This window comes from Notothenia coriiceps, unplaced genomic scaffold (genome assembly GCF_000735185.1).
Source record: "Notothenia coriiceps isolate Sejong01 unplaced genomic scaffold, NC01 NC01_scaffold00012620, whole genome shotgun sequence".
NCBI classification, from domain to species: domain Eukaryota; kingdom Metazoa; phylum Chordata; class Actinopteri; order Perciformes; family Nototheniidae; genus Notothenia; species Notothenia coriiceps.
Window position 1 is genome coordinate 309,628 of NW_011345321.1, and position 25,422 is coordinate 335,049.

The window sequence follows — 25,422 nt, forward strand, 5'->3', positions numbered from 1 at the left end:
ATCAACCCATATAATCATCATTTTTTCATCTTACATTTTATACTTTCCACACCACGTTGCACATCTGATCCAATTCTCCCAGAATGACCACTTGTTAAGTACTCACTGGCTACTACATCCTATCCAGGCACATTTCAGCGATCTATTCATAATCCCCAGTTCTCATCCACATGTATTAGGAGCAACATCCACCAGCACGTTTTTTCTTCTGATGCTGCTCCTCTGTGCGCGCACATCAGTAAATGAATCACGTAGCACTAGAACAGCCCTTCTTCATGCGATCTTGCCAGACCTATTGGAGAAACCCCCCAAGGCAAGATCTGTCACTGTTCACTCATTTGCTGGAAGACGATCAGAAACTATGTTAAATGCACCAAGAAATATACTGGAGTCTGTTATAAAGGCGTCGAGAGGATTCCGGTCAGATCTCACTGCGAAGGGAGCAGGTTTCAACAGTTGACGCGGAGAGAACTGAGCGCAGGAAAAAGCGATTAATTTTGATTATCTGAAATCTTCCAGTGGCTCTTTTTCGCGTTTTTCTGGCAAACGATCACAGGGACAGTGCAGAAGCGCATTGTCCGAATGAAGGATGCAACAGCACTGGGTCCAATTGGACTGGATTATGGGATTACTGGACTGATTAAAGGACAATCATCGGGCAAAAGTCGCAGCCGTGCTATATATGCTCTTGAATGACGGGAACACAAAAGGTTGGACAGGATAAACAGCTCTATATCCCGCTTTTATTCTACTTTGTGGCAGGGGCACACTGTATGCAACACGAGCAGAACCCATATGCAACAGTGTGCCGCACAGGGGAAAAAGTAAATGCATTGTGAATGGTAACATCGGACAATGCTGCATTTTGAACGGGCATGTCAGTATTTGCTGTAGCCTAGGTGTAGATGTCGCATGAGGGCAATGCGCTTTTGTAAGCTACGGTCTAACCTTCACCACAGAGATTCAAACGCTTTAACCTTGGGTGCAGTAGGGAATATTAATACTTTATAGTCATCGATTATTCATTAAGTCCCCCCCCCACCCCGTGAGGAAAAACAAAGCATTTCTCGTATACTATGTTGAATTTGATCTTTTATTCATGCATAGGGTGTCGTAGGGCGGTCATCTTTGTTTACAGAAAGAGTTCATTTTAGCCGAACGGCATGTGAGAGAGGTTAAAATAAAGATTAAAGGCGATAAGGATACACACATCGATTTAGCACCCAATTAATGTGAGATCGGCGTCAACCAACTGCTTGGTTTGGGTTCAGTCCTCTTGGTTCACGTAATCAACAGGTTGAAAGTCAACGAGGATTTTTTTTTCTGTCTGCCACTACCGCATATCCAGTTGAAGGGATGCGTCTCTCTGTACCCTTTTTCTTTTTGCTGTGGGTTCAAGCCCTGACATTGAAAAATCTCAATTATTCTGTTCCGGAGGAGCAAGGACCCGGCACTGTTATAGGTAATATAGCAAAAGATGCCGGATATGGGACCATGGAGAGGGGGAAAAAATCCAACTTCAGAGTACTGGAGAATTCTGCTCCACATCTGGTGGATGTTGACCCAGAGAGTGGACTAATCTTCACGAAACAAAGGATTGACAGGGAAACATTATGCAGGCGCAATCCAAAGTGCCAGCTCTCTATGGAGGTGTTTGCAAATGACAAGGAAATATGCATGATCAAAATTGATATACAGGACATAAATGACAACTCGCCTAGTTTTCCCTCAGATCATGTTAATATAGATATTTCAGAAAACGCTGCTGCTGGGACACGCTTCCCCCTGACTATTGCACATGACTCTGATTCTGGGGAAAATGGGATAAAGACCTACCAGGTCACAAGAGATGATTACAATACATTTTCTTTGGATTTAAAAGTGAGGGGCGATGGGACTATATATCCAGAGCTGGTGGTTCAGAGACCTCTGGATAGGGAGGATCAGAGTCATCACACACTCCTCCTCACAGCAATTGACGGTGGGGAGTATCCAAGATCAGGCTCCATGCAAATCAACATCAGAGTGACTGATTCAAATGACAACAGCCCAGTTTTTGAAAAATCCTCTTATGTGATTGAGATTCTGGAGAATTCACCGCCCGGAAAAATACTTATAGATTTAAACGCCACTGACCAAGATGAGGGAAGCAACGGGCAGGTGGTCTATTCCTTCACTGGATATGCATCTGAAAGAATCCAAGATTTGTTTTCCATTGACCCCAATACTGGCGTAATCAAGGTCCAGGGAGAAATTGACTTTGAAGAGAATTCAATCATAGAGTTTGATGTACAGGCTAAGGATCTCGGGCCCAACCCGATACCAGGACATTGTAAAATTACAGTCAAAGTGCTCGACAAAAATGACAACTCGCCAATAATAAGTTTTGTCTCTGTACGGCAGGGAGCCATCAGTGAGGCAGCACCTCCAGAATCTGTCATAGCGCTAGTGAGAGTGACGGATAAAGACTCTGGCCGAAATGGCCAACTTCAATGCAGGGTGCTGGGTAATGTGCCCTTCAGACTGCAGGAAAACAATGATAATTTTTACACTCTGCTCACAGACAGACCCCTGGACAGGGAAATGAAGGATGAATACAATGTGACAATCGTGGCGAGAGACAATGGGATACCTTCTTTGAACTACACTAAGTCGTTTACTGTGAAAATCTTGGATGAGAATGACAATGCACCACGCTTTACAAAGACAGTGTACGTGCTACAGGTGCCTGAGAACAACATCCCAGGGGAATATTTGGGCTCTGTTCTGGCCCACGACCCAGATGTAGGTCGAAATGGAACAGTGTCATACTCCATTCTGCCTTCACATATAGGAGAAGTTTCAGTGTATACCTACGTGTCTGTTAATCCCACCAATGGAGCCATATATGCCTCACGCTCTTTCAATTATGAGCAAACTAAATCCTTTGAGTTCAAAGTTCAAGCTAAAGATGGAGGATCCCCTCACATGGAGAGCACCTCCATAGTCAGGGTCAATGTCCTTGACGTAAACGACAATCTCCCAGTTATTATTTTACCACTCCTGCAGAATGATACAGCGGAAATCCCAGTGCCTAGAAATGTAGGTATCGGCTACATAGTGGCTACAGTGAAAGCAGTGGACCATGACCACGGAGAAAGTGGACATTTGACCTATGAGATCACAGAGGGAAATGATGACCACCTGTTTGAGATGGATCCGGTGGGAGGGGAGGTCAGAACTGCTCAAGCTCTTTGGGAAGAGGTCGCCCCAGTGGTTGAGCTGGTGGTGAAGGTAACCGACCATGGCAAGCCCCCCTTATCTGCCGTGGCTAAGCTGATCATTAAGGCGAACACAGAAACGGCAGCAGGCGGGGGTTCCAGCGCGAGCGGAGAACAGCAGCACTGGGATGTATCCCTGCCCCTTATAGTTACCCTCTGCATTATCTCTGTCATGCTCTTAGCAGTCATGACCGCCATCGCTGTCAAGTCCAAACATCAAGATAAGGAGACCGGGAATTATAACTGCCGCATGGCTGAGTACTCCAATCCTCCAGTGGGGAAAGGCAAAAAGAAAAGGATCAACAAGAGTGACATCATGCTGGTGCAGAGTGAGATGGAGGAAAGAGATTCTGCGAGCCGGATGAATGTGGTGAGCAGTCCTTCTCTCATCACTTCACCAATATGTTTTGACTACCAGAGTCCTCTGCCACTCACACTGCCCAGGTCAGAGGTCATGTACCTGAAAACCACTCCAAACAGCCTGACAGTCCCCCGGGCAGGTTGCCACTCCAGCTTTGCCGGGCTTAGCACAGACACTCCAGCAAATAGGATGTCAGTGATACAGGTAAGGAGGATGCTGCACTGTTTCCTTTATCTGCCCTTTATTCCCGCTTATCTGCACCCACTGCTTTGCCTTACAAATCTGACAAAAGAAAAGTAATCGTCTGAAAAAAAGAAACTCTGTCACTGTGAGACGTCCTTATTACCACTTTTTTCCTCACTCTGTTATGACACTTTAAAATATTCTCTGCATGATGCGATAACTGATGTGATAATGTATTCATGTGTTTTTAATGTTATTTCACTAAAGATACTTTCTTCTTTCTGCTTTTGAGGAATCAGAATCATTTTGGAAATTCTTCCAAGTACTCTCTTGCAAAATGGTACAGGTGGCGTGCATAATTAGAATCCTCTCAGTTAGACATGCAAACAGTGTGAGTCTTGAGCAAGGCTGCTGTGACCCTGCCAGATCCACTGCTATAGAGTGAAAACAAAACCCTGCCTGAAATGTGGGATTGGACAGGTGTTTGAGCAGCTTGTCCGATCACATTACTGAACCAATGTGCACCAGACAGCTAGATGCACACAGCATAACCTTACAATCGCATTTTTCGCTCCCAAAAATATGGGCCAGATCCACCCATCCGCATCCAAAGCTGGCATGATAACACCATTAATAGGGTCCATCCATGCCTTGCAGAGATGGCAGGGTTGTAGCCAGCTAACATGCTAATTTGACAGCATGGGCTTGTACTACTGTTTAGCACAACAGAAATATCTGTTGTAAACAATGTAAATATCTAGGACAGTCTCACAGACTTGGAGATGATAACACAGATGACAAGGCCTGGCACTGTCACCAGTCACTAGGGTACGTGGGTGTGATCAACACAAACACTTTATTCTCAAGATAGGGGAAAAGGATGCTAATGACAGTGGCTAATGCTTTTCTTCTTTCCCGTGCCAAGTTCCCACATATGGTCAAAAGGAGATTTGTTCTTATCATGCCGTCATCACTGCCAGGCGCTTTATAGGGATATTGACAGCTTTCAGGTGTCATGATGAAGATATAACAGTTGTTTATATTCCTGTCTAAATATCATGTTACTCTGGGGATTGTTTAACCTTGTATGCAAATGTTACTACGGCCAATGCAAAATAATATTTTTCTTTCATTTCTAGACTGAAAATTTCCCCTCAGAGCCCAATTATGCTGGCAGCAGACAGCCGTTTGTTCAAAGGTAAGAGCTTGTTCCAAAGCTTTCTGACCAGTGCATTTAGCTTCTTCATCTTTGTATCAAGCCAGCTGACTGTGGCTATCAAATGGGAGCGCTCACGCAGAGGTAATGGCAACTTATGTTTCTTTTTTTCTCCCTTCCATTCTGCTGCAGCTCAACATTTAAGGATGCAGAACAAGCAAGCCTCCGAGACAGTGGCCATGGTGATAGTGACCAGGCTGATAGTGACCAGGATACTAATAAAGGCTCACAGTGCGACACGTCTGCTAGGGAGGCCCTCAAGATGAAAGCAGCAGCAGTTAATGGCCAGCCTTTTGAGCAGGGTGAGTGGATGCACTCTCTTCCTGACATCTTGAAGATGTCTTACTGACTCTTCTACGTCTCATTTCTATGCTTTATGCGCTGAGAACATGCAGCTCACTTGTGTTTAAGTGGAAGTCCACCAGCCTCTGGGTACAGTCAAACCAGACATATGGTAACATGGAAGATGTAAATCCACACTGTTATTAGAAGCAGGTGCTAATACTTTGTACATTGTAGACAGCCTGAGGTGAGTTGCACGGATGACATCAAGGCAGCGGAGTGAAAGGTAGATGGTAGTTTAAAAGATAAAAGAGTCCATTGGCTGAAGGTAGAATGTTCAAACATCTTGTGTGGGATTTTGCCATCAAACAAGCTCATATGCATGGCAAAGTGAACCACCGTCTGTGTCTCTTTTGATCATGTCATTATTTGAACACAGGTTCGCTGCATGAATGTTTTGAGTAACACGACAGAGAAAGAAAGCATGATAGACACTTGCAGTGCAAAATGACAGGTATTTCTGGTGCAGCATGACAGTGAGAGAAAGTGTTTCCACCTTTTGCTTGGAAATATTTGCTCAGTTATTATAAGTTTTGCTGTGGTTACACAGTCTTGAAAAGGAGCTTTGCTTTGCAACTGAAAATAGAAATGTAAAATTTGTATTTTGCAAATATGAAACAATCGGCACTGCCGCGAGTATAATCACAGATGATTGTCAATCTGTTGCAACCTGGCTGACCTGATATGGGACTGATATATTTAACTATTGTGGTTAAAAAATGAAAAAATGAAAGCACCTCTCACTGGTGAGATAAAAGATAATGGGTAACTTCACTGAAGTGGTGGTGTTTCTCATTTCCTTTTGTGAGCCTTGCAAGGGAATGGCTCTGGTCATCAGGTCCCTGTGCACTACTTTCCACACCTTTACATTGCTATGGACGGTTTGTTTGTGGCATGCTCAGGAGGGCAGGGATGGAAACACTCTTGCAGCTACCAGTAGGATGTGTGAATCTCTCTCTCTCACTGTCTCTCTCACTTGTGTGTGCATGTGTGTCTGTGCACACACTATGAGGAATTATGGGAGACCAAACTTGACTCTGTGGGAGGTGTAAATTCAATCACAATTTTTGTGCAGCACATTTCTGAATCTGATTCTGTCCTAGTTCTAAGGCCAATCAAATAGACAGACATTGCAAGAGATGTTTTGTACATGCGAGACAGAATATTTACATGTGCAGCGCTGACTTCTGATTGACAGGAATGTCAGTTAATTTATAGCCCTGCATTTGTTAGATAAGAGAAATGCAGAAAAGTAGGGCATTGCTTTTCATATTAATAGGTTTTGCTAATGCATTTCCTGTTCGCATGTGGGGAATAGTTTAAAAAAAACAACAACTAATGGCTAGATTAAATGGTGTTCTCTCTCGGGGGTTGGTCAGTTGAATGGTGTCAGTGAGCGCTGAGAACAAGATGGAAGATCTACATTACGCATAATGCCTTAGACCTGATCACACAAAGCATCACACTTCAACCCACACACTCATACTGTCTCTCACCCTCACTCTCACACACACATACACACATGCAGGTACATGTATTGAACAACAAAGCCACTGTTTTGCAGATTCCGACAAGATAGCACTATTATCCAAAATGGAGACACCGCATCATTTTTGTTCTAAATGCACCAACATAAAAGCTTGTGGGTTAAGTAGTATTGCTTTTATGTCTTTACCTTTACCATCCCTCTAGTCTCCTGGCTGCTTTGATACAGGTAATATATGCACCTGTGCAGCCTCCACTATCATGCACTCTGAATATTTATTCACTCTCACAGACGCCAGATGCACAGTGGGTATGTTGCTAGGCTTTCTCTGATTCTATTTATAATGGGCAGGCAGCTTCTTTGTTTTTTGAGAACATGGTATTTTTCCGCTCACAGTTGCCCATCAGATCACAGCTATTTTGTCACTTTGTCATGATTCTATTACGTGACTATGTAAATGCAGTGGACTATATAAAGCCATTGTATAACTCTGTCATTGTAGAGCCATTATTTAACACATTTATTCAGAGATAAGATGTAAATGGAAAGCCAATGCCGTTATAGATGAAAGCACCCTCACTTCCCTTTCCCCTTTAATCTCTGTTTTTGTTTTTTAAACAGAAAAAAATATAGCGTGACTCACAGTCCTTTGTTACATATTTTTTATATTTTTTATGGTAATTAATACATTTTATCCTATAAAACTATAGTGATTATAAAGGTGTGAACAACTAATTCAAATCTGTATCTCTTGTAAACATTATGGATTTAATGTAAATGTGCAGGCATGATCCTTAAATTGCTCCTGGTTATATAGCGAGACAAATAACACAAAAAAAGAAATACCTTACTGGGTTTTTCCTTAACCTTCTAAGCACATACTTCCCTTTGCATCAGCATCATCTGCAACCCCTCTGCAGTGGTGATAGGCACCATGGAAATGAATTCAGCATCTCCCTGCTTCTCCCCGCTTATGCTTATTGTTCTGGCTTCGTGTATCCCTGTACAAAACAAAAATACTTTTCTCTATGGCACTAGAAAAAAAGACGGGAAACACAAATGCACGGTGCACAGAGCTGTAATCTGGGCTGTAGTTGCTTCAAAGCGTAGCAGTTGAAATATGCAGGATCTGTGTTGCAGTTTTGCCAAATCAAAGCCATCATTTAGTTCTCCCGTTTGATGTAAAATACGTTTTGAACTCCAATGTGGATATGTTTTTCTTCATCTCAGTTCTGAGATAGCACCAGAATGGTCTATGTGCTAAGAATGTAACAATGAAAGTTCCCACAGTATGTAACAGGACAAAGGAAAACAATACAGCTTGAAACCCAGAAAGCAACATTAAGGTAAAATACAGTTGGTCTTTCTCCTTAAAATCAATAAAGCGTTAAGTAGGCTTACTCTCATCTGTAATAAGTAGTATCAAATAGAAATCTTCAGTAATAACTTGCACATTTTAATTTGATAACAATTAAATAGTCTACTCTTCGTCTGCAACATATGCTACTCAGCTGACAGTAAACGTGTCCATATTTGTGAAAGGCATTACACTTCAAATGCTGCGCCATCAATGTGAACTCCTATAGAAAGATTGAAAAACCCTGAGTTGATTGTTAGGGTCATTTAAGCCAGTTAATAAAAATATACCCTGTGTATGTTGAACCATAAGGGCCCATAAGGGTACCATTAAAATATGTGTACAAACAATAAATATACAGCCCAAGCAGACCATCACACACTGCAATGGTATACACAAGGTATACATAATATCCAGTTAAATTGCAATAAAACAGTGTAGTCCGATCCAGTTAGGATGTGTGAGGTATAATTGTATCTGAATTATTATATTATCTTAAATAGAGTTTAAATGTGAAGGCTCTTTAAACCCCGATTGAGTTTCTTGAGGAGCAAACCATTTATTTGTATGTGAACATTCTTTGTGTAAAACCAAACAAGATGCACAGTGGGCACATTCATGGGTACAGGTGCAGAACAAAAAGCAGCGTGCACAGGAAAGCCGAGGTTCTCAGGCGCTGTGACATTTGCCATCTATTACTTTCTCCGGCAGACACCCATGTGAACACAAAGCTGTACCTTCACTTAGATCTCATGATACAAAATGACACCCATAATCTCAAAACAATTTACTACGCACATAAAAACACATAATGTCATAAAGAAATGTCTGTTGCTCATAAAAGTCATGGTGTGATACATATTTTTTGCGGCAGAAAATGTAGACATGCCATTTCTTTTAACATACTTAATGTAAGCATTCTTTATTACATCTGTAAAACAGTTATGGTTTAAAATGACCAGCCCCATTTAGCATGTTAAATCTCTGCCCAGTCATCGAATAATGAACTGTTCCATTTTGTCCTGTGGCTGCTAGTGGGAGTATGTGTGCACGTGTGTGTGTGTGTGTGTGTGTGTGTGTGTGTGTGTGTGTGTGTGTGTGTGTGTGTGTGTGTGTGTGTGTGTGTGTGTGTGTGTGTGTGTGTGTGTGTGTGTGTGTGTGTGTGTGTGTAGGAACTTAAGCAGCAGATGTGATACTAGTGGTACTTTTCATTTTAGCTTGCCTTATGTTATGTGTGGCACTAGGTGCTGGTTTTCCCATCTCTCTAGCAGGGACGGTGTCTTTTTCATTTATCTTTTTTTGTTAGAACATCCTCCAGCGAACTGGCCGATGCTGGTGTGTGAGGAAGGTACTGCTGCCTTTGTAATAGAGGAGCTCCCCACCTCTTCTAGGTAGAGCCTATCGTGTAGCGCCTTCACTCGTTCCAGGCTGATATTCTGCTCCTCATCAGGGTTAGGTTTAGAAATGAGATCAAGTGCCTCTTTCACAGTTAGTCAGTTGCTCATAGTCTTTGATTTCACAGAATGGCATGTGAGCAAGATAGAAAAAGCCTTATTTATAGACCAAAGCTACGAGAGCTGATCAGTGGTCTATCAAGCCATGTTGTCATGAGATGAAACAATGTGGTTATTCAAATAAAATTAAAAAAAACATGTTTAGTGTTTTTGGTAGAATTTCTTTAAGACTATTCGGCTCCTGCAGATTATAATATCTTTATAAAATAGAACATGTTCTAGATGTGGTGTGTTTAACCGGCTTATTAAATCATTTTTGTAGAGTTGTAGTTTGACAGAAAACATTGTAGACATTCTAAATAAATAATCAAATTCTGACTAATTCAGCGATCATAGGCTTTCTACATTTTGTTTTCATTTCTAGCGTTAAGGATGTCATTACCGCCTCATGGCAATGATAGCAAAGAAAACACATTTATTAGAGGAAGGTTAAATCAGTCATCAAAACAATACATGCCTGCACGTGTAACAAATGAAGGTAAAGTGTCATTTACTAGCAATTTACTATGACATGTTTGACATTTTGCCTTATGCCACTACAAGCTAAATATCTCCATGCATCATTGTCAAATTAATTTTGATACCGTGGTGTAATGGGAAAAAAATGACACCTTCTTCATCATAACACCGTAGAAATTGGCTCATTCTATGATGCTCTCTGTGTGCTTATTTCATGTCTACCAGGGTTACATGTGGTGTGAAATGTAAAAGACTGATTTACAGCACCAAGACTTACCCCTGGCACCACATTTTTCAACTGACACTAATACACAGTCTCTCGCACATGTTGTATGCTCCTGCGGCTGTTGGCTTGGCGTTCAGTGTCAAGTAATGCAGCTTAACTACAGGCATGAAATAAACAGGGAACCACTTTAATCAATGACAAAAGTTGTCAAGAATAAAAAAAAAGTGTTTTGTTCTTCGGATCAAGGGACATAAATAACAACCCCTCAATTTGAAATTCAACTAGTGTTAGTCTAGTGGCACTGATTCTTTCAATGTGGACTTCATTTAAAGCTCATGTACCCTTTTCCTCCAATTTTCACCGCACACCCGTTTCCACACAACACAAACTAGTTAGTATTTCAAGAAAACACTGTTGACATCTATTGTCAACAAAGTCCTCTTGTGGCAAGGACAGGTCACAATTAAGCTTCATTAATAAGGAGTGAAATGAAAAATGGGCAAAAATGCAAATGAGCTGCTCACAAAGCAGAAGAGTCCTTCAAATTAATTAGAAAATTACTAAGGGTCAAACTAATGAGTGTTTGTGCTACAAGTTATGATTCCAAGATTCAATTTCACCTTGAATTTTAATATTATAGTTGTTTCATCCAATGTTTGATTACCCAACATTCACACCTATAAATTCCCGTTTATAAATAGTGAAAAAAACAAAAATAATGAGCCCTAACAATATTATAACTAACAGCATAACACCAACAACCGAAACAACAGAATTTCTCAGCACTGATCAGAAACAGTGAATGCCACTCCTCATGCAAATTCCACAGTTGTTTTTCTGTCTATTCCACACAAACTGCTGCTGCTGAAAATGTAAATGAACTTCACATCACTTCCTCTGCACCAGATGATATTTTCCAGGAAACACCTACACAGGTTGTTGAGGATAGAAGGCAGAATAATGTTTTTAAAAAGGGTGAATGACTAGTTTGCTACTTGACCAGCATGACGCCTGTATGATGTTGACATTTTAAGGATGAATTGTGAATGATGTCTGGAACAGAAATGCCTGATTTAGAAAACCACATTGCTACATTTGAACTCTGCAATAGCTGCTGCAACAGGCTGCTTCTTCTTATTTAAAGGTCCCATTACATGCTTTTCCGGTTATTACCCGTCCCCTTGTGTGTTATGTAGCTTTTTCTGCATGTGAACGGTCTGCAGAGTCACAAACCCTCAAAGTACACCCTGTAGCGAGTAAAACTCAAAAAGACGTGTCTATGCTGCCCCAGAACGCCTCGTTGGAGATTTTTCTTTTTCAATTTTTTCCTTCTGGGGCATATTGACGTAACGAAGTCCAATGGACCAATCCGCGGAGCTCCGCACACACACACACACACTTATCTTTTCTCAGCCGCGGTGCTGCGCGGAGCTCCGTACACACACACACACACTCGGAGCTCAGGCTGTGAGTGTGTGTGTGTGTTCAGGCGGAGCTCCGCTGTGTCTCGCTGTCTCGCAGACCCCACGCAGCAACCAGGAAATGACACCAGTAATCCAGCTCACACTGTCCGCTCCTCGAGCCCCACAGGGCGGAGCAGCGATGAGCAACGTCCCGCCAACACGGCACCCAGACCCCACGCAGCATTCTCATCGGTTTGTCATTACTGGTGTGTTTTCTGGTTGCTAACAAACGCCATTGTAACACATAAACACTGATGTTCAGCTGTAACGGTGGTGGACTCATCAGAACAGAGTGGGCGAGCTGACCAATCAGAGCACAGTGGGCTCATAGGGAGGAAGAGGCAGGAGCTCCAACAAGCCGTTTAGGACAGGGAGTGAATACACATACTATACAGAGATGCTGTATGAGAAACCAATGTTAGGCCTCAACCATGGAATTATGATCAGTAGAAATGGCCATGACATGGGACCTTTAATACAGGAACACGATATATAGAAAGACACTATTCTTACAAGGTTTTCAGAAATAGTATGAATAGAACAAATGTGTGTTTGTTGAAGTGTTTTGTTTTTGTCGCTCATCCTTCAAAATGTCATCTATATTTTCTTCTAGGTTGTTTACTCTTACCCCAGCAGGTTCCAATAACAACTGTTTAACTGTTTTTGCAGAGCAAGACAAATCAGTCCACTGCACAGACGAATGTCGTGCACTGGGACATTCTGACAGATGCTGGATGCCAAAGTTACGGGTAGGAAGCCAAGCAGACAGCGCCGATAATCGTACCAACCTTTTCATCCCTGTGGGAATGGATGCCATGGTAGAGACAGAGATTTATGGCACCATCAGCTGCAGCAGCAGAAAAACCCTCAGCACGTTTGGAAAAGAACAGCGGGACAGTACAATCCTCGTGGCCAATGTCAAACCTTACTTAAAATCGCAGCGTGCACTAAGCCCACCGCTACAGGAGAGTCTCTCTGCCTCCAATAGTCCCACCAAGAGTAGTTTGCCCCTGGACTTGGCCAACCAAGAGTCCAAAGAAGAAAGGGAGGGGGGCTCAGACAGCAGTGCCTATGGGCCTCCAGATGGCCAGTGCTCCCCCCTGCACACTGGGTTAGAGGAGCCCTCCTATCTGACCTGCGAGCTCAGACCTAAGTCCCTGTCCAGCAGCCTCATCCACAGCTCCGTCATCAGCCAGGAGTGTGGGGGGTTAGATTTTGTGCTCGACCCGAGGGACTCTGGCAACTGACAGGTCAGGTGATCCAGCTCGCTCTCATCTAACAGAGGTGTGACGATGATATCACAGATTGATGATCAAGAGGTGATTTATTTTGACCCACAAGAGGTGTTCAGACACGCATTGTATAACCAAAAACCATCTGCTTTGTCTGTCTGTTTTTTAGTTTGTGACTTGTTGTGTTTAGGTGAAATATGTGTCTTTGACTGCTGTGAAGGTTTGGGGGGGAAATCAGTGCTTCGCTGACTTCAAGTGTTTTCATGGTGTACTGTACCTGTCAATTTAGATGTCTGTATTTTACACATTTCAAGCTCAATTTTGTGAGGCTGTGGAACAAATTGCTACTGTTAAGCTATTGAGTCCTGTCTGCTTTTGTACAGTGAAGCTTCCTGTCTCCATTTAGTGTATAAGGAACATCTCTTTGAATATCACAGACAACTGAAATACATATCAGTGACGTTAAATACAGAAGTGAAGTGTCTTATGAACTGTAAATGGTGGTGCAACAGGGAATGTCCCTTTTCATAAAACCATTTGAGGTTCCCATAAAACCAGTTTTCTAAGAATGTATTTGTAATTTTATTGTTGTCCTCTGCAGTTTATGTGAAAATAAGCTGAGCTTACACGTGAATGTGGGCTTCTGTATGTGTTGTGTATTTTATTAAATTTGTATACACTGTGTGCATGGAAGGCAATTATTTTTGACTGGTGACAACTTCCAAAGCTGTCATGTTTTGTTTTTTTTATGTGAGAAAAGTGAATTTGTGTTTACAAGGTGCTTAATACGTGTTCATGAAAAAAAGCCCTCTGCAAACGGGCCATCTTTACCTATTTACAGTATACCAGTACATGTTATCTAGCAGTAGTCTAGAGCTTAGTTTACTTCAAAAAATCCCAATTAACATTTTACACAGCTATTTATATTCAAAAGCGCAAATAAAAACAAGCACTGTGTATTAGTGCACCCAATGAAAAAACGATTTGAGTTCATCTGCTCAATGCTTTTATTACACGTATGCATCACAAGGTGGAGATGAAAACCCTGCTCACATTTAAGTTCCCTCAAAGTCATCAGTTTATTTATGATTTTGTCTGATAAAATAATACATCAGAAGGAAAAGAAGTTTGCTGCAATTACCAGTTACAAGCAAATACCTTTTTGCAATATATTCTTCGATGAATGAAATGAAATTTGAAGGATCTCCTTGGGGGAAAGTGGGTCATCGCTACGGCAAAGGACTGAACAAATAGTATATTAAAGGTTATCAAAAGTACATTTAAAAAAAGGATTTATTCAACAAATAAAAAAAACTGCATATATGCAAAAGAGATTTCCAGTTGTCAATCCTTTGCACAAGAGCACATGTGCAAATGTTCATACTGTATGCACTCTGTACTATTTAGTATGCAATCAAATGCGGAAAGGGTGGGTGTAGTGACAGAAGGCCATGGTCTGCAGACATTCGAATAGCTTAACTATTGCAATCCATCCATTTTCTCATTTCTATTGACCTGTTTTTCAAAAACATAGCTGCTTCTTAATATTTCAAGCAAAGGAGAGCGACATAAATGTTGCTATGACCAGAGTAATTTTATTTTTAAAACCTGGTCTATATAGAGTGATTAATAAACATGGGTGTAGCCATGTTTACCGAGGCAGATGACTAAACTCAAGAATCCTGGAAATATAATTTCTTCTGTCTTTCATCTGCAAAACAATCCCACAAAAGTCTGTTTATTTTTTTTTTTCTTAGTTTAGTTTCTCCATCTGGAGACACTGACTTCTTTACCCCAGCTCTGTGAGCGGTTTGAGAATGCCTTGTTTTTCATGCGCTCTGGATAACAGAATCCTGTCATCTACTGAGAGCTGACTATAAGTACGACTCAGTTTCTCCTCAGGGAAAACACATTAATTTGGATTTTGATTTGCATTTGTTTTGGTGCTGGTATTGACACAATTCCAGACCTAGATGTCTCATCTCAGCATGCAGCTCTGATGAGCTCATCTGCATAAGTTGAAATACTCTTTGAGAAGGAGATTGCGTGGGTCACAGCAACTCATGCCATTGAAATACAGACAGAAACATCACATCATTTTATATGTATCAGTCCCAGGGTATCTGAACACGGGGGATGAAGACAGGTGAGCAGAATGTCAAGTAGAAAAAGGGTTGAACCATTTGCTGCGACACTTATTTTTTAGCCCTACTGTTTTAAATCACAAGGAATTAAAACAGGTTAAACTTCCACTTCTGCCGTAATTATACAAAATCAGCTTGAACCAAACCCTTTCTTATTTAGAAATGTGTATGCTATAGTACTGATGCTTTACAAAAAAGTGCTATGTGGTTGAGGAGAGCTGAATGCAGATTAAGGACTAGCATGCAGTGGGGAATGAATATGACTTGTCTCTCAGAATGATTACATTCACACTGAAAGGGAATTACAGACAATGAAACAGATCTGTGTAATACCTCCATTCTTCTACATTTTACATACACAAATGATCTATTCAGATGAAAATGGAATGAGCAGTGTACCATTCACTTGTGTAAAATTGACATGCTCACCCTGAGTACTTAAGCTTTTAATTCAATAATTCAATAACACAGCCAATTAAGAGCTTGTCTTCCACCTCCACCAAATGCTATGGGAGATGGTTCCACTTGGCTGGGAACTGTTGGTGGGGAAACAACAGTGAACACAACACATACGCATTATTGAGAGTGTAGTTTTCATTTGAACCGAAAGATGTCATTGAGCACAGCATGCATGCCTTCAGGGCACAAATAATAAAAAGCAGCTTCTAGATTCATTTGCATGTTTGTTTTAGGCTTGCACATAAAGAGCAGAAACGGTACCCAATTAGATAATGTAAATGTGCCGCCTCTGAATTTAATGTTAAAGAGGTGTGAGAATGACTTTGTGCGACTGCTAATTCATTCCTCAGTCATTTGGTAATTCATTGACGCATACATTTATTTTTAATGGCAGAATTTAAAGTCAGCTAGAGACATTTATTGGTGTGAACATTTGTCATACTGCTTTTTACAAACATGTTCACACCTAGTTATAAAATGCCTTGCCATGTTTAAAAAGATGACACCAATATGTTTTATTACTAGCAGTTTGTTCAAATTTACATTTGATTAAATTTGAATCAAAATATCATTCAACATTTTGGAAAACATGCTTTTTGTATTGCCAGGAATTCTCAATTGCAAATATGAAGCTTAAGCCAGCAACTGGTTAGCTTTACTGAGCAAAAAAGCTGGAAGCATGGTAGAAATGCTAGCCTGGCTCTGTCTGAAGGTAACACAAAATGCCATTGAATGCCTCTAAAGCACACTTACTAAAATATCCCATTGGTTTAATTAATACAAAAACCGAAATATCATTTATTTTGTATGTGTAGACAGAGCCAGGTTATCTTTCTTCTGTCTGTCATTGTTCTCATTAAACTCTCATCATAAAAGAAAATGTACATATTTCCCAAAATATCAAACTATATTTGAAACCTTTTTGACCAACTTTATACCAAAATGCACAGTCACATTTTTTTTGCGGGGGGTTCTTAAATTACAGAGACAGGGAGGAAATGATCCACTGACAGCTCACATGTTGCAGGTTTTAAAAAACAAATCGCCAGGTGAAGAGAATGTGATCCGCATTTCAACCATGCATTATCTCACTATATGTAGGTTACCTTAAACATTCCAGAGAAATATAAAGTGTGATACTTGGTGATCTATATTTAAAGATGTATGAATAGCCTATGTTTCATCTCTTTGTTGTTGCTCCGTATATTCTTTCGCATTGGGGCAGGCTTAGAAAAGCACCAGTATATTCCCAAAGATAAAATGTCAAATGTCAAAAGAACGGGTCAAAGGAGAATATTGTGTAACTGACAACACACAGAGAAAAAGCTAAACAGATTGATTAATATGTTGTTGAATGGAGCACAGTGACATCAACATATATGTAAAAGCAACATTTCAAAATTCAGTAATGATTTCCTTAATTTGAATTCAAACATTATTATTATTATTGCATTGGGAGATATGCATGGTTGAAGCAACTGCACTTTCTTCCTTTTGTGACTCTTGACAGACCTGACAGAGCAATCTGCGAGACATTTGCAAAAAACTATCCTTTAAACATTGTTCCGCTCCCTAGTATGACACTGTTTAAACATTTCTCTTCCATTCAGACCCACAGGAATCAACGCCCCTTTTATTGACACCGTCTGAAAATTCCAGACTGCACACAGCCATTTCTTTTTGAGCGCTTGTTAAAAAGGTGTAACTAATGGTATTTCCCTCTGGGAGGAGTTCAAATGAACGGCAATCTGTCAATCATGATTAATGTTTAAACCAAGAAAAGCTATAACATAAGGGAAGCGATCCGGCAGGACTTCACACAGGTTTCACTACGTGTTACTGGGTCATGACATACTTTCCTCACTTTGATTTGGGCAAAAATAGTCCTCTACACGCCTTTTTAGTGACAAAGTGGGCCAATATCTGCATAGAGTGGAAAAGCTAATGCGCTCTGTCATCTGCTCAAAAGTCCTGAATATAAAAAGCTTCACCCTTTAAAGTGCTTTGTCTGCCATCACAAATAAGATGGAGAATTTAAGGTGAGACAGAGAAAGGGAGTAAAAGGGAGCAGTAGGCAGAGAGAGACAGAATATAGAACATGCCCAGCCTTTAAGAATCAATCGACAGTTTATTGAATCAATACGCAGTTTGGTGTAGTGCAAAACCTGTCTCTCGACGAAAATGGTAGATATTGAATAGGGTTGCCCGATTAAGTGTCATGCAGGCATAAGAGCACTATCCCTGGGGGGTTTCAGACACAGCAGGGCTCCCCACTATTCCACTTTCAAACACTGCGAAGGTAATGGTGAAGGTAGTTTCTGCACGGAGACCATTGAATGTGAAGCCTTGCTTTTTGCACAGCTTTGTTAGCCGTTAAAGAGGAGATTTCTCATTAGCATTTACTGTGATTTAACTTTGCAGTTAATAATGCAGTCACCTTGGTTCGAGGCGTTTTGAGGGATTTTTTTTTACAGTTTGCATTTGCATGCATAAGCACATTAACTTCACAATTATTTGGATTTATATTTCCAACAGGCAACTATTAGTGGTATGTCTTCATTTATATTTCAAACCAACTTGCAGAGAGCTGAAACATCTAAAGACAGGTTATCTACTGTACATTGGCAAACTGCACTGATTTGTTTGACTTACCATTGTTTTAACTGTGGTGGGAACAGTGCTGACCTCTCTTTGGTTTGTTCAAAAACACTCTAAAATCCTTGATTTTGTGTCCGCTCTCATTGCCTTCATGACAATTATTATCAGAAAATCAATGCTACAGTACAAGACCAAAAATAATCAGAAATGCATGTTGTTAAGAGGATAATGTACAGTAGTTTCTTGTGCATTGCAAAGATTGCTATTTTGGAGCAGTTCCACATGCATTATAGCTTTTATGTACCAGTGGTCTGCCCAGGTGTTTTTCGCTCATTTGTCTGATTAAACCTCGCCTAAGGACTGTGTGGGTGTGCAGGCTACAGTCGAGTGTGCTGCTGAAATCCCTCGGTCCCCTGTTTTATTGCACCTGTTAGGGTCAGTCAATTTACACCTTTATGATTATTAGTACATCAGAGTTTTGGAACCTCACATCCAGCAGAGGTCTGATGCACCAGAATAACTGAAAACATTTTTGCAGAGTCTGAGCATCACAGAATGCACCATTTACGTTTATACTAACAGATATATAAGCATAACATGAGAGTTCCCTTGAATAGATAAACCCTCTTCAACAATTATCATAGTTTATGTAAAATATAAGCAAATTACAGATGCTTATGGGAGAATAAACAAACACTTACAATGTATTGATTGTATTCAATGTTTTATCATTAAGTTCTCGACCCTAAATTAGCACATGAACTAAATTATTCCTGAGTTGCTTTTTCTTCCTCTGTCCCTAAGACTCTCCCCTCTTACAGCTTTCTGCTGTAGTGCTTTGTAAGAAATAATTGGCTATTTCTATTTCTCTAAAGTTAGTCTGTTTAAAAATGCTACATTATGGATTATTCTATTCTACTGATGTACTTCAGTTTTTGGGGCATTTAAGTGCTTGAGGAAGGATGTTTGTATTTGTAGCCAAGGATGAGTAAGCCACATCTTTATCAAAACACCACGCCATCCCAGTCAATAAAACATTAAACATGTCGCACCGTGACTGAAATAAAGTTTTCCGGGTCACATGTTGGGAACAAAGCAGCAATTTCATTTAGCAGCAGTCGTGTTTAAGGTTCACTGGTTGCAACAACTTGGAAAATGGTACATTTCAATTCATGGAGATGTTCTCTTACACACCGGCAGCTTTTTGTCCATAGATAATCTTGCTATTAGCCATTCTCTGGTTAGGGCACCTAGGTTAAGCTGTTTTCATGCAACTTTGATACCTCCCTCAGATGAGAAGCACTGTCATCATAAATAAAGCATTTAAGAGAATATCCCTATCCACCTATCCTGTGTTTCGCACACAGTCCGTTGGCATAAAAGTAAGAAACGCAGCTGCCAGCACCCCCTCCCTCTCTCAATGAGCAAAAGTAGGTTAACCATAACACTGTGCAAGTCGGGTAAATATCACCGCAAGCCAAGGCTCTTAACCTCATAATGAGAGCATTTGTCTATATGAACTATTGCAGGTCGGATATAGCATCTCCACACATCTAACACAAGAAAGGGACATCAATAAAAGTGAAGTACTTGTTTTCCCTGACCCAGCTCAGAGCAGCAGGGGTTAGCACAAGTATCAATGTTATTATACTGGATCTCATTATTATTGGATTGTTCATTATAATATGTAACCTATTTAGTGATAACTAAACTGTGTTGATGAGTTGATGAATGTTGCCAGTGTTCTTGTTGTCACCAGCAACTGCTTGATGATGGATAGCTTAATGCATCCATCAACTACAATGCAACTTTGAGACCCAGATTTCACATTGATGTCCTGTGGTGCTGTTGATCCACAAGCAAAATGCATTTATAGATGTGTACTGGATTCATTAGCAATGCCCAGGTAAAGCAAATTGCTACATATAACAGTCTCCTATATGTTAAGAAGTAATGCCAACTAATCATTTTGGCAGCTGAAGAAATACGTGTAAACAGTGTGACCTTATGCAAAGATAAAAATATGATTTGTTTAAAGAAGTGCATGACAAGGTGCCATGGCACTTGAGTGGATTAGTACAACCCTCTGGGAAATCATCCATTTTCAGCTCTTGCATGGGTCTGAATCTAATTGAATGCAATAGTATTACATCTCTCTTTTCAATCCTGTTCATCATCACTACATCTTCTGAAAACCAAACCAAAATGATCAAGACAGATGAGTTCTTCCTGTAACAGCCCGCATGCCCTTTAAAGTATCTATTAAGGGACAATGAATGCCTATTCATCAAGAGTTTCATGATGAGATTGAGCTCATTTCTCTTAAAATAATCTTAAAATGTGGGAGTGAAAGGTGCATTGCCTTTTTTTTGCTTCTCCCTCCACCTATATGCCACTGAAAGCTCACAAAGAATATTATTCTGAGCTGAGAACAGAAACAGAACTGTGAGGGTCAATTTTCAAAGATTCAGTGACCCCTGTGTTCAGCACACAATGATAATAATAGTCCATAATTAAAGTCAGGAACCTCAGCGCCTGCACAGCGCTACATCTATGCTGATTAGAGGTTCAAACGTTGACCTGAATCTTAAACTCAGTCCGTAGGCGAACTGTAGGGAAGCGGAAAAACATTATCAAAGAAATATTTGGCAGAGAACCATGTCAAATGCTAAGTCATCAATCATCCAGCAAATCTTTTAACACCAGCCACGCACTGCTTGGCGACGGCCTGCTTTGTCTTTACAGGCAATACATGAGAGTAAATCTGAATAAGTAAATGTTTGGATCAGTGGGAGCACTAGGATCAAATTGTTTGTGTTGGACTCAAAACAATGTTTGCAGTATTGACCCCAACGCGGTGACTCAAGTCAGAGCTCTGCTTCTTGTCCATCTGGCTGCTCCCAGAATTTGTCACAGTAACATGTAAACATTCTTCAGTTACGTTTTTCAAATAGTCCTTTTGTGAAACGATTATGCTGTCAAACATCTGAAGTCTAATCATGTGAGCTCTGTTTACTGTTTATCCAAAGGCTGAACGAAGCCAAAGGCAGAGGCAGCTCAACTGAATCGAGCTACATCCACGTTTCAAACCTGCCTGATTTAACTGGCACCGACTGAAGACTCTGCATCAGACAGTGATGCAATACCTCCTGTCCAATCCACTCTCATTTCAATTCTCATTACGGCCTGTCTGCAACAAGGACGCAGCATCTAACCCAGAAGAAAAAAAAACAACCTTAAAAAACCCCCACTTTAACTCGTCTGAATCCTTCTGATTGTCATACCCTTGGTAATTAGACTACTTCTTCAAGGTCACTATTTTATGGCTGATACAAAAAGTGCTTTAATGGCATCTACCAAAGGCTTTACTGACAGAATGTAAGTGTCCCTGAACTCTTATCGCTAAATCCCGGGCAGGACCTCATGCAATTTATGAAGGCAAATGTGTTCTTTTCACTATTCCCTTTCCTGAAACCTCCACATGTATGGATGGGAATGGCAGCCAGAGTGGAGTTTCATTCTGGTTTAGATGAGGTGAGGGAGCATTTACATTCCCTTGATCCCTTATTTTTTCCCCTTTAGTCTGGCCCATAAAACGTAAGCATCCAGCGTGACGTTTTAAATCCCCAAATCCAGCCTCTCTATGAAGCTTCCTGCAGATCTAAACAAACAAATCATGTCAGTGATAATGTAGTTAATTCAATGCAGTATTTAGCTAGATTCGCTTGAATTAAATCAGACGGCCATGCAGTCATGACGGAAGCAGAAAAGCAGTTTCCAGGGTATGTGATAGGTCGACATGCAACCACAGCGCTATGCACCAACTGTACTATAAATGAGAAACCGAACACATTTTCAGCAGCCTTGGACAAATTGAATGTTTATGAGGAGTTTCCTTTGGGGATTTAGTTCTTGCACCAGAGGGTGGAGTGATTGCGTGGGCTCTCATCATTTTTTTTCCAATCCATTATAAGACTCTTCCGTCATATGTGATCCTTTTCCTCCGTCATCTTGAAAAAGGAGATTCTGAATAAAATGCTGTGAGTTTTTCTTTTTTGTTCACAACCGCTTCTCTCTGACCTTGATGGAAACATGTTATGGGGTCAAGTGTAGCATAGAAATGTAAATTGTGAAGAGAAAACCACCAGACCAGTGCTAGAAAAATGCAGCTAAAAGAAAACAAATAATGAAGTGACAATAGTTGGAACTGACAACCTTGAGTGTCATCTTTAAAACATTGCTGGAAAGAGGACATGTGGGGACTGCAATATCTCTTTCCTTTCAGGACACTGCTGTTTTTCTCCGGCTGAAGGAAATGAAAGGGAGCACCGAAAAACCTTATATGGGAGTTTAACAATTGACTGCAGCATCTGACAGCCACTTTAAGAACTTTATCTCAAGGCAGTTTTGCATGGAGCGCCGAAGTCACACTCCTTTTCCAAGCTAGCCTTTCTTCTACTGGCCTTAGTTCCATAACACATTTTCTCACACTTTCTGAAAAGCTGTAACGTGATAATCTTTTCTTTTTTCTCTCTGTGCAATATTTTAAGCTATTATTTGTATTGCTCAGTTGTGGATGAGCAGGTATTTTACTTACATTAAGGTAGCAATACAAAAATAGAGAAATACTTCCGTAATTAAAATATCCTGCACAACATTCTTATCACTTAAATGTTTTAGCTGTAAAGGTATGGATACTTCTAATTACTGTTGTTGAGTAGATGCACCAATACAAATACATCATCACTTATTCATATTTTGTATTAATATATATGTAATGAAGTAAAAAGTGAAATATTTACCTACTAAATAAAGTGAAGAAATAGTATTTAGTAGCATAAGATAGAAATATTCAAGTAACTTTAAAAGTATACTTGACAAAGATAATGCACTTAGTTACATTCCACCACTGATCTTCCAAATAAGACTTGATCTTCCCGGCACTAAAATAAAACAGCAATTATTTCTTCAGTATTCAATAACAACTAGTCCCATGAAGCCTTGATAGCACACTGATCCTGAAACCTGTGGTTATCCTCGCTGTCCCCAGGCCAAGAAATCATAGGAAGCGGCACCACGGTGCAGAAGGGTAATTGGCAAGCCATTTCAGAGGAAGAAAAGTATTATAATCATATTGCATCTTCAGACAAACAAAATAATAGGAATCTGAGCCCGGAAACTATCATCACAACTGGATACAAAATATAAAGTTTACACCCTCAGAACAAGTCGAAGGAAATTATGATGTCTTTTTTTGTAGCCAGATTTGTGTTCGTTTTTCATTGCATTTACACACAAACTCTCAACTGACAAAAAATGCTAAATAGTACACAAAGCACCTACCCCCACATCCAATTCACCCTCTCATCCACCCACTCCACCTTGCTTATTACTCTTGCAGTTTCACAGGTCCTAAAACATGTTCACATCATAATTATCTCCACATACAATTCCCATGCTTAAGTATACACACCATATGCATAATTTCCATCGGATATTATTTTTTGTTGTTTGATGAATTAGCCCACACTTCACGCATGTTTGCGTTTCCTACAATTGAGGAAGAAAAACAAGAAAGCAAGAAGAAAAACAAGGAAACAAAAGGAGAATTAATAATCAGAACCACTTCCAAATTAATTCAGTTTTATCTGTCATGCTTGGGGTGGGGATTTTGGATATCACCCGGCCAATTTGAAGGGAAGACAAAGTGTTTGACATGTATGAAACAATCCATTATGGGCAGAAGCAGACAGAGTGTCTTATGATCAGGAAATTCATATAACCATTCAATTCATGACGATAAATCCCCAAGGGGAATAGATTAATTGTGTCCATGTTGACGCTCTGGAAGAGGTAATGTAATGTTTTGTTTCCAGTGCCCCATGCAGCTCTTATGTATATTTCACGTTTATTCAGTTTGACAGCAGTTAATGGGCTAACATACAGTATGAGTCAGGCTTTGTTTACTGGATGACTTGATGTGCTCTGAAAATGATTATGTGTGGTCAAAATGATTAAAGGTCTAGGTCTGTTAGGAGGGAGTCCAACTGCTGTCTATCACTGCCCGAAACTATAAGCGTCTACAACCCATTGTTTCTCAAACAAGACATATCAAAACATCGACATCTACAGTGGGTGACCTTGGTCTGTCAGAACAACCTTTTCTGACAAACCTGATATGACATTTTGAGTGTCTTGGGTTATTCTGTGAATGAGAGTTCAATCATCACATCATTAGTCAGTTTGGAGTGGGGCCAGTCATTCATGACACTGTGCTTCATAGCTTCGCCAAATCTCCGTGCTGAAATGAGAAGGTTGTAGATATTTTCTATGGAGCTATTTCCTGACCAGAGGGTGCCTTTGATTAATGGGCCTTTCCCTGCAAAGCCATTTAGGTAATCCAAAAGAATAATCTCCTCATGTCTTTGATACCTTTAAGTGAGCAGGTTGACCAGGGCTGGCTGCCCCCTCCTGGTCAATTACTGGGCTAATTAGTATTTATGGCTTTTGTCAGCCAAGATGTTTTAAGTCAATTGCTTTATCATGTTGCACTTCATTTGTGTTTGCATTTGTTTTTGTACATGAGGTATTTTATAGTTTCTTGAGTCTGTGTCTGCTGATGCAATAATAGCAACATCACATGCCTGAATATATGCCCCCATATAACCAATAGATCTAGGCAGGCTATTTTGCATGATTATATTTATACAGTTCTAGTGGCTCCTTATCCAACAAAAGCAATTTACTGTCATATTGATCATAGGCTTTGTTTTATTAGTCAATCAAGTCAGTTTTTATCAGCAAAGGATTTTTCTTGCGCAGGAGAACCCCAGTGTTGACTGATCCTAATGTCTGTGTACTGAAGTTATTGTTTTCTGTTTTTATTTCTTTTGAACGCCATGCCTCCCATCACTCTCCGGACTGTTGTATGGCTTTATAAAAATTCCCCCCAAAATCCATCTCAGTAAGTAAATATAAGTGCTTCCCTTCAAAGCCTGTTGAGTGCTTCTCTTGACTCGCATTGACTCTGCATTGCCTTGGAGACTCAGCCAGCGCACTACACCACAAGTGTTAACGCCAATTAAACTCCTGGCACCAACCTGTCATTCTCCACATTCTTTG

General features: G+C 40.4%; 1 protein-coding gene across 2 annotated transcripts; it reads left to right on the forward strand.

The window, feature by feature from the left end:
* Positions 1–228: 228 nt before the first annotated feature.
* On the forward strand, positions 229–14,389 carry LOC104947499 (protocadherin-17-like). Of its 2 annotated transcripts, none has more exons than XM_010773534.1 (4): positions 229–3,825; positions 4,944–5,002; positions 5,153–5,322; positions 12,537–14,389. In XM_010773534.1, the coding sequence occupies exons 1-4, from the start codon at positions 1,357–1,359 to the stop codon at positions 13,112–13,114; spliced, it is 3,276 nt and encodes a 1,091-aa protein (XP_010771836.1). In that variant the 5' UTR covers positions 229–1,356; the 3' UTR covers positions 13,115–14,389. The 2 variants fall into 2 exon arrangements, with proteins under 2 accessions (XP_010771836.1, XP_010771837.1); XM_010773535.1 differs by having other exon boundaries at positions 229–3,630.
* The last annotated feature ends 11,033 nt before the right edge of the window (positions 14,390–25,422 follow it).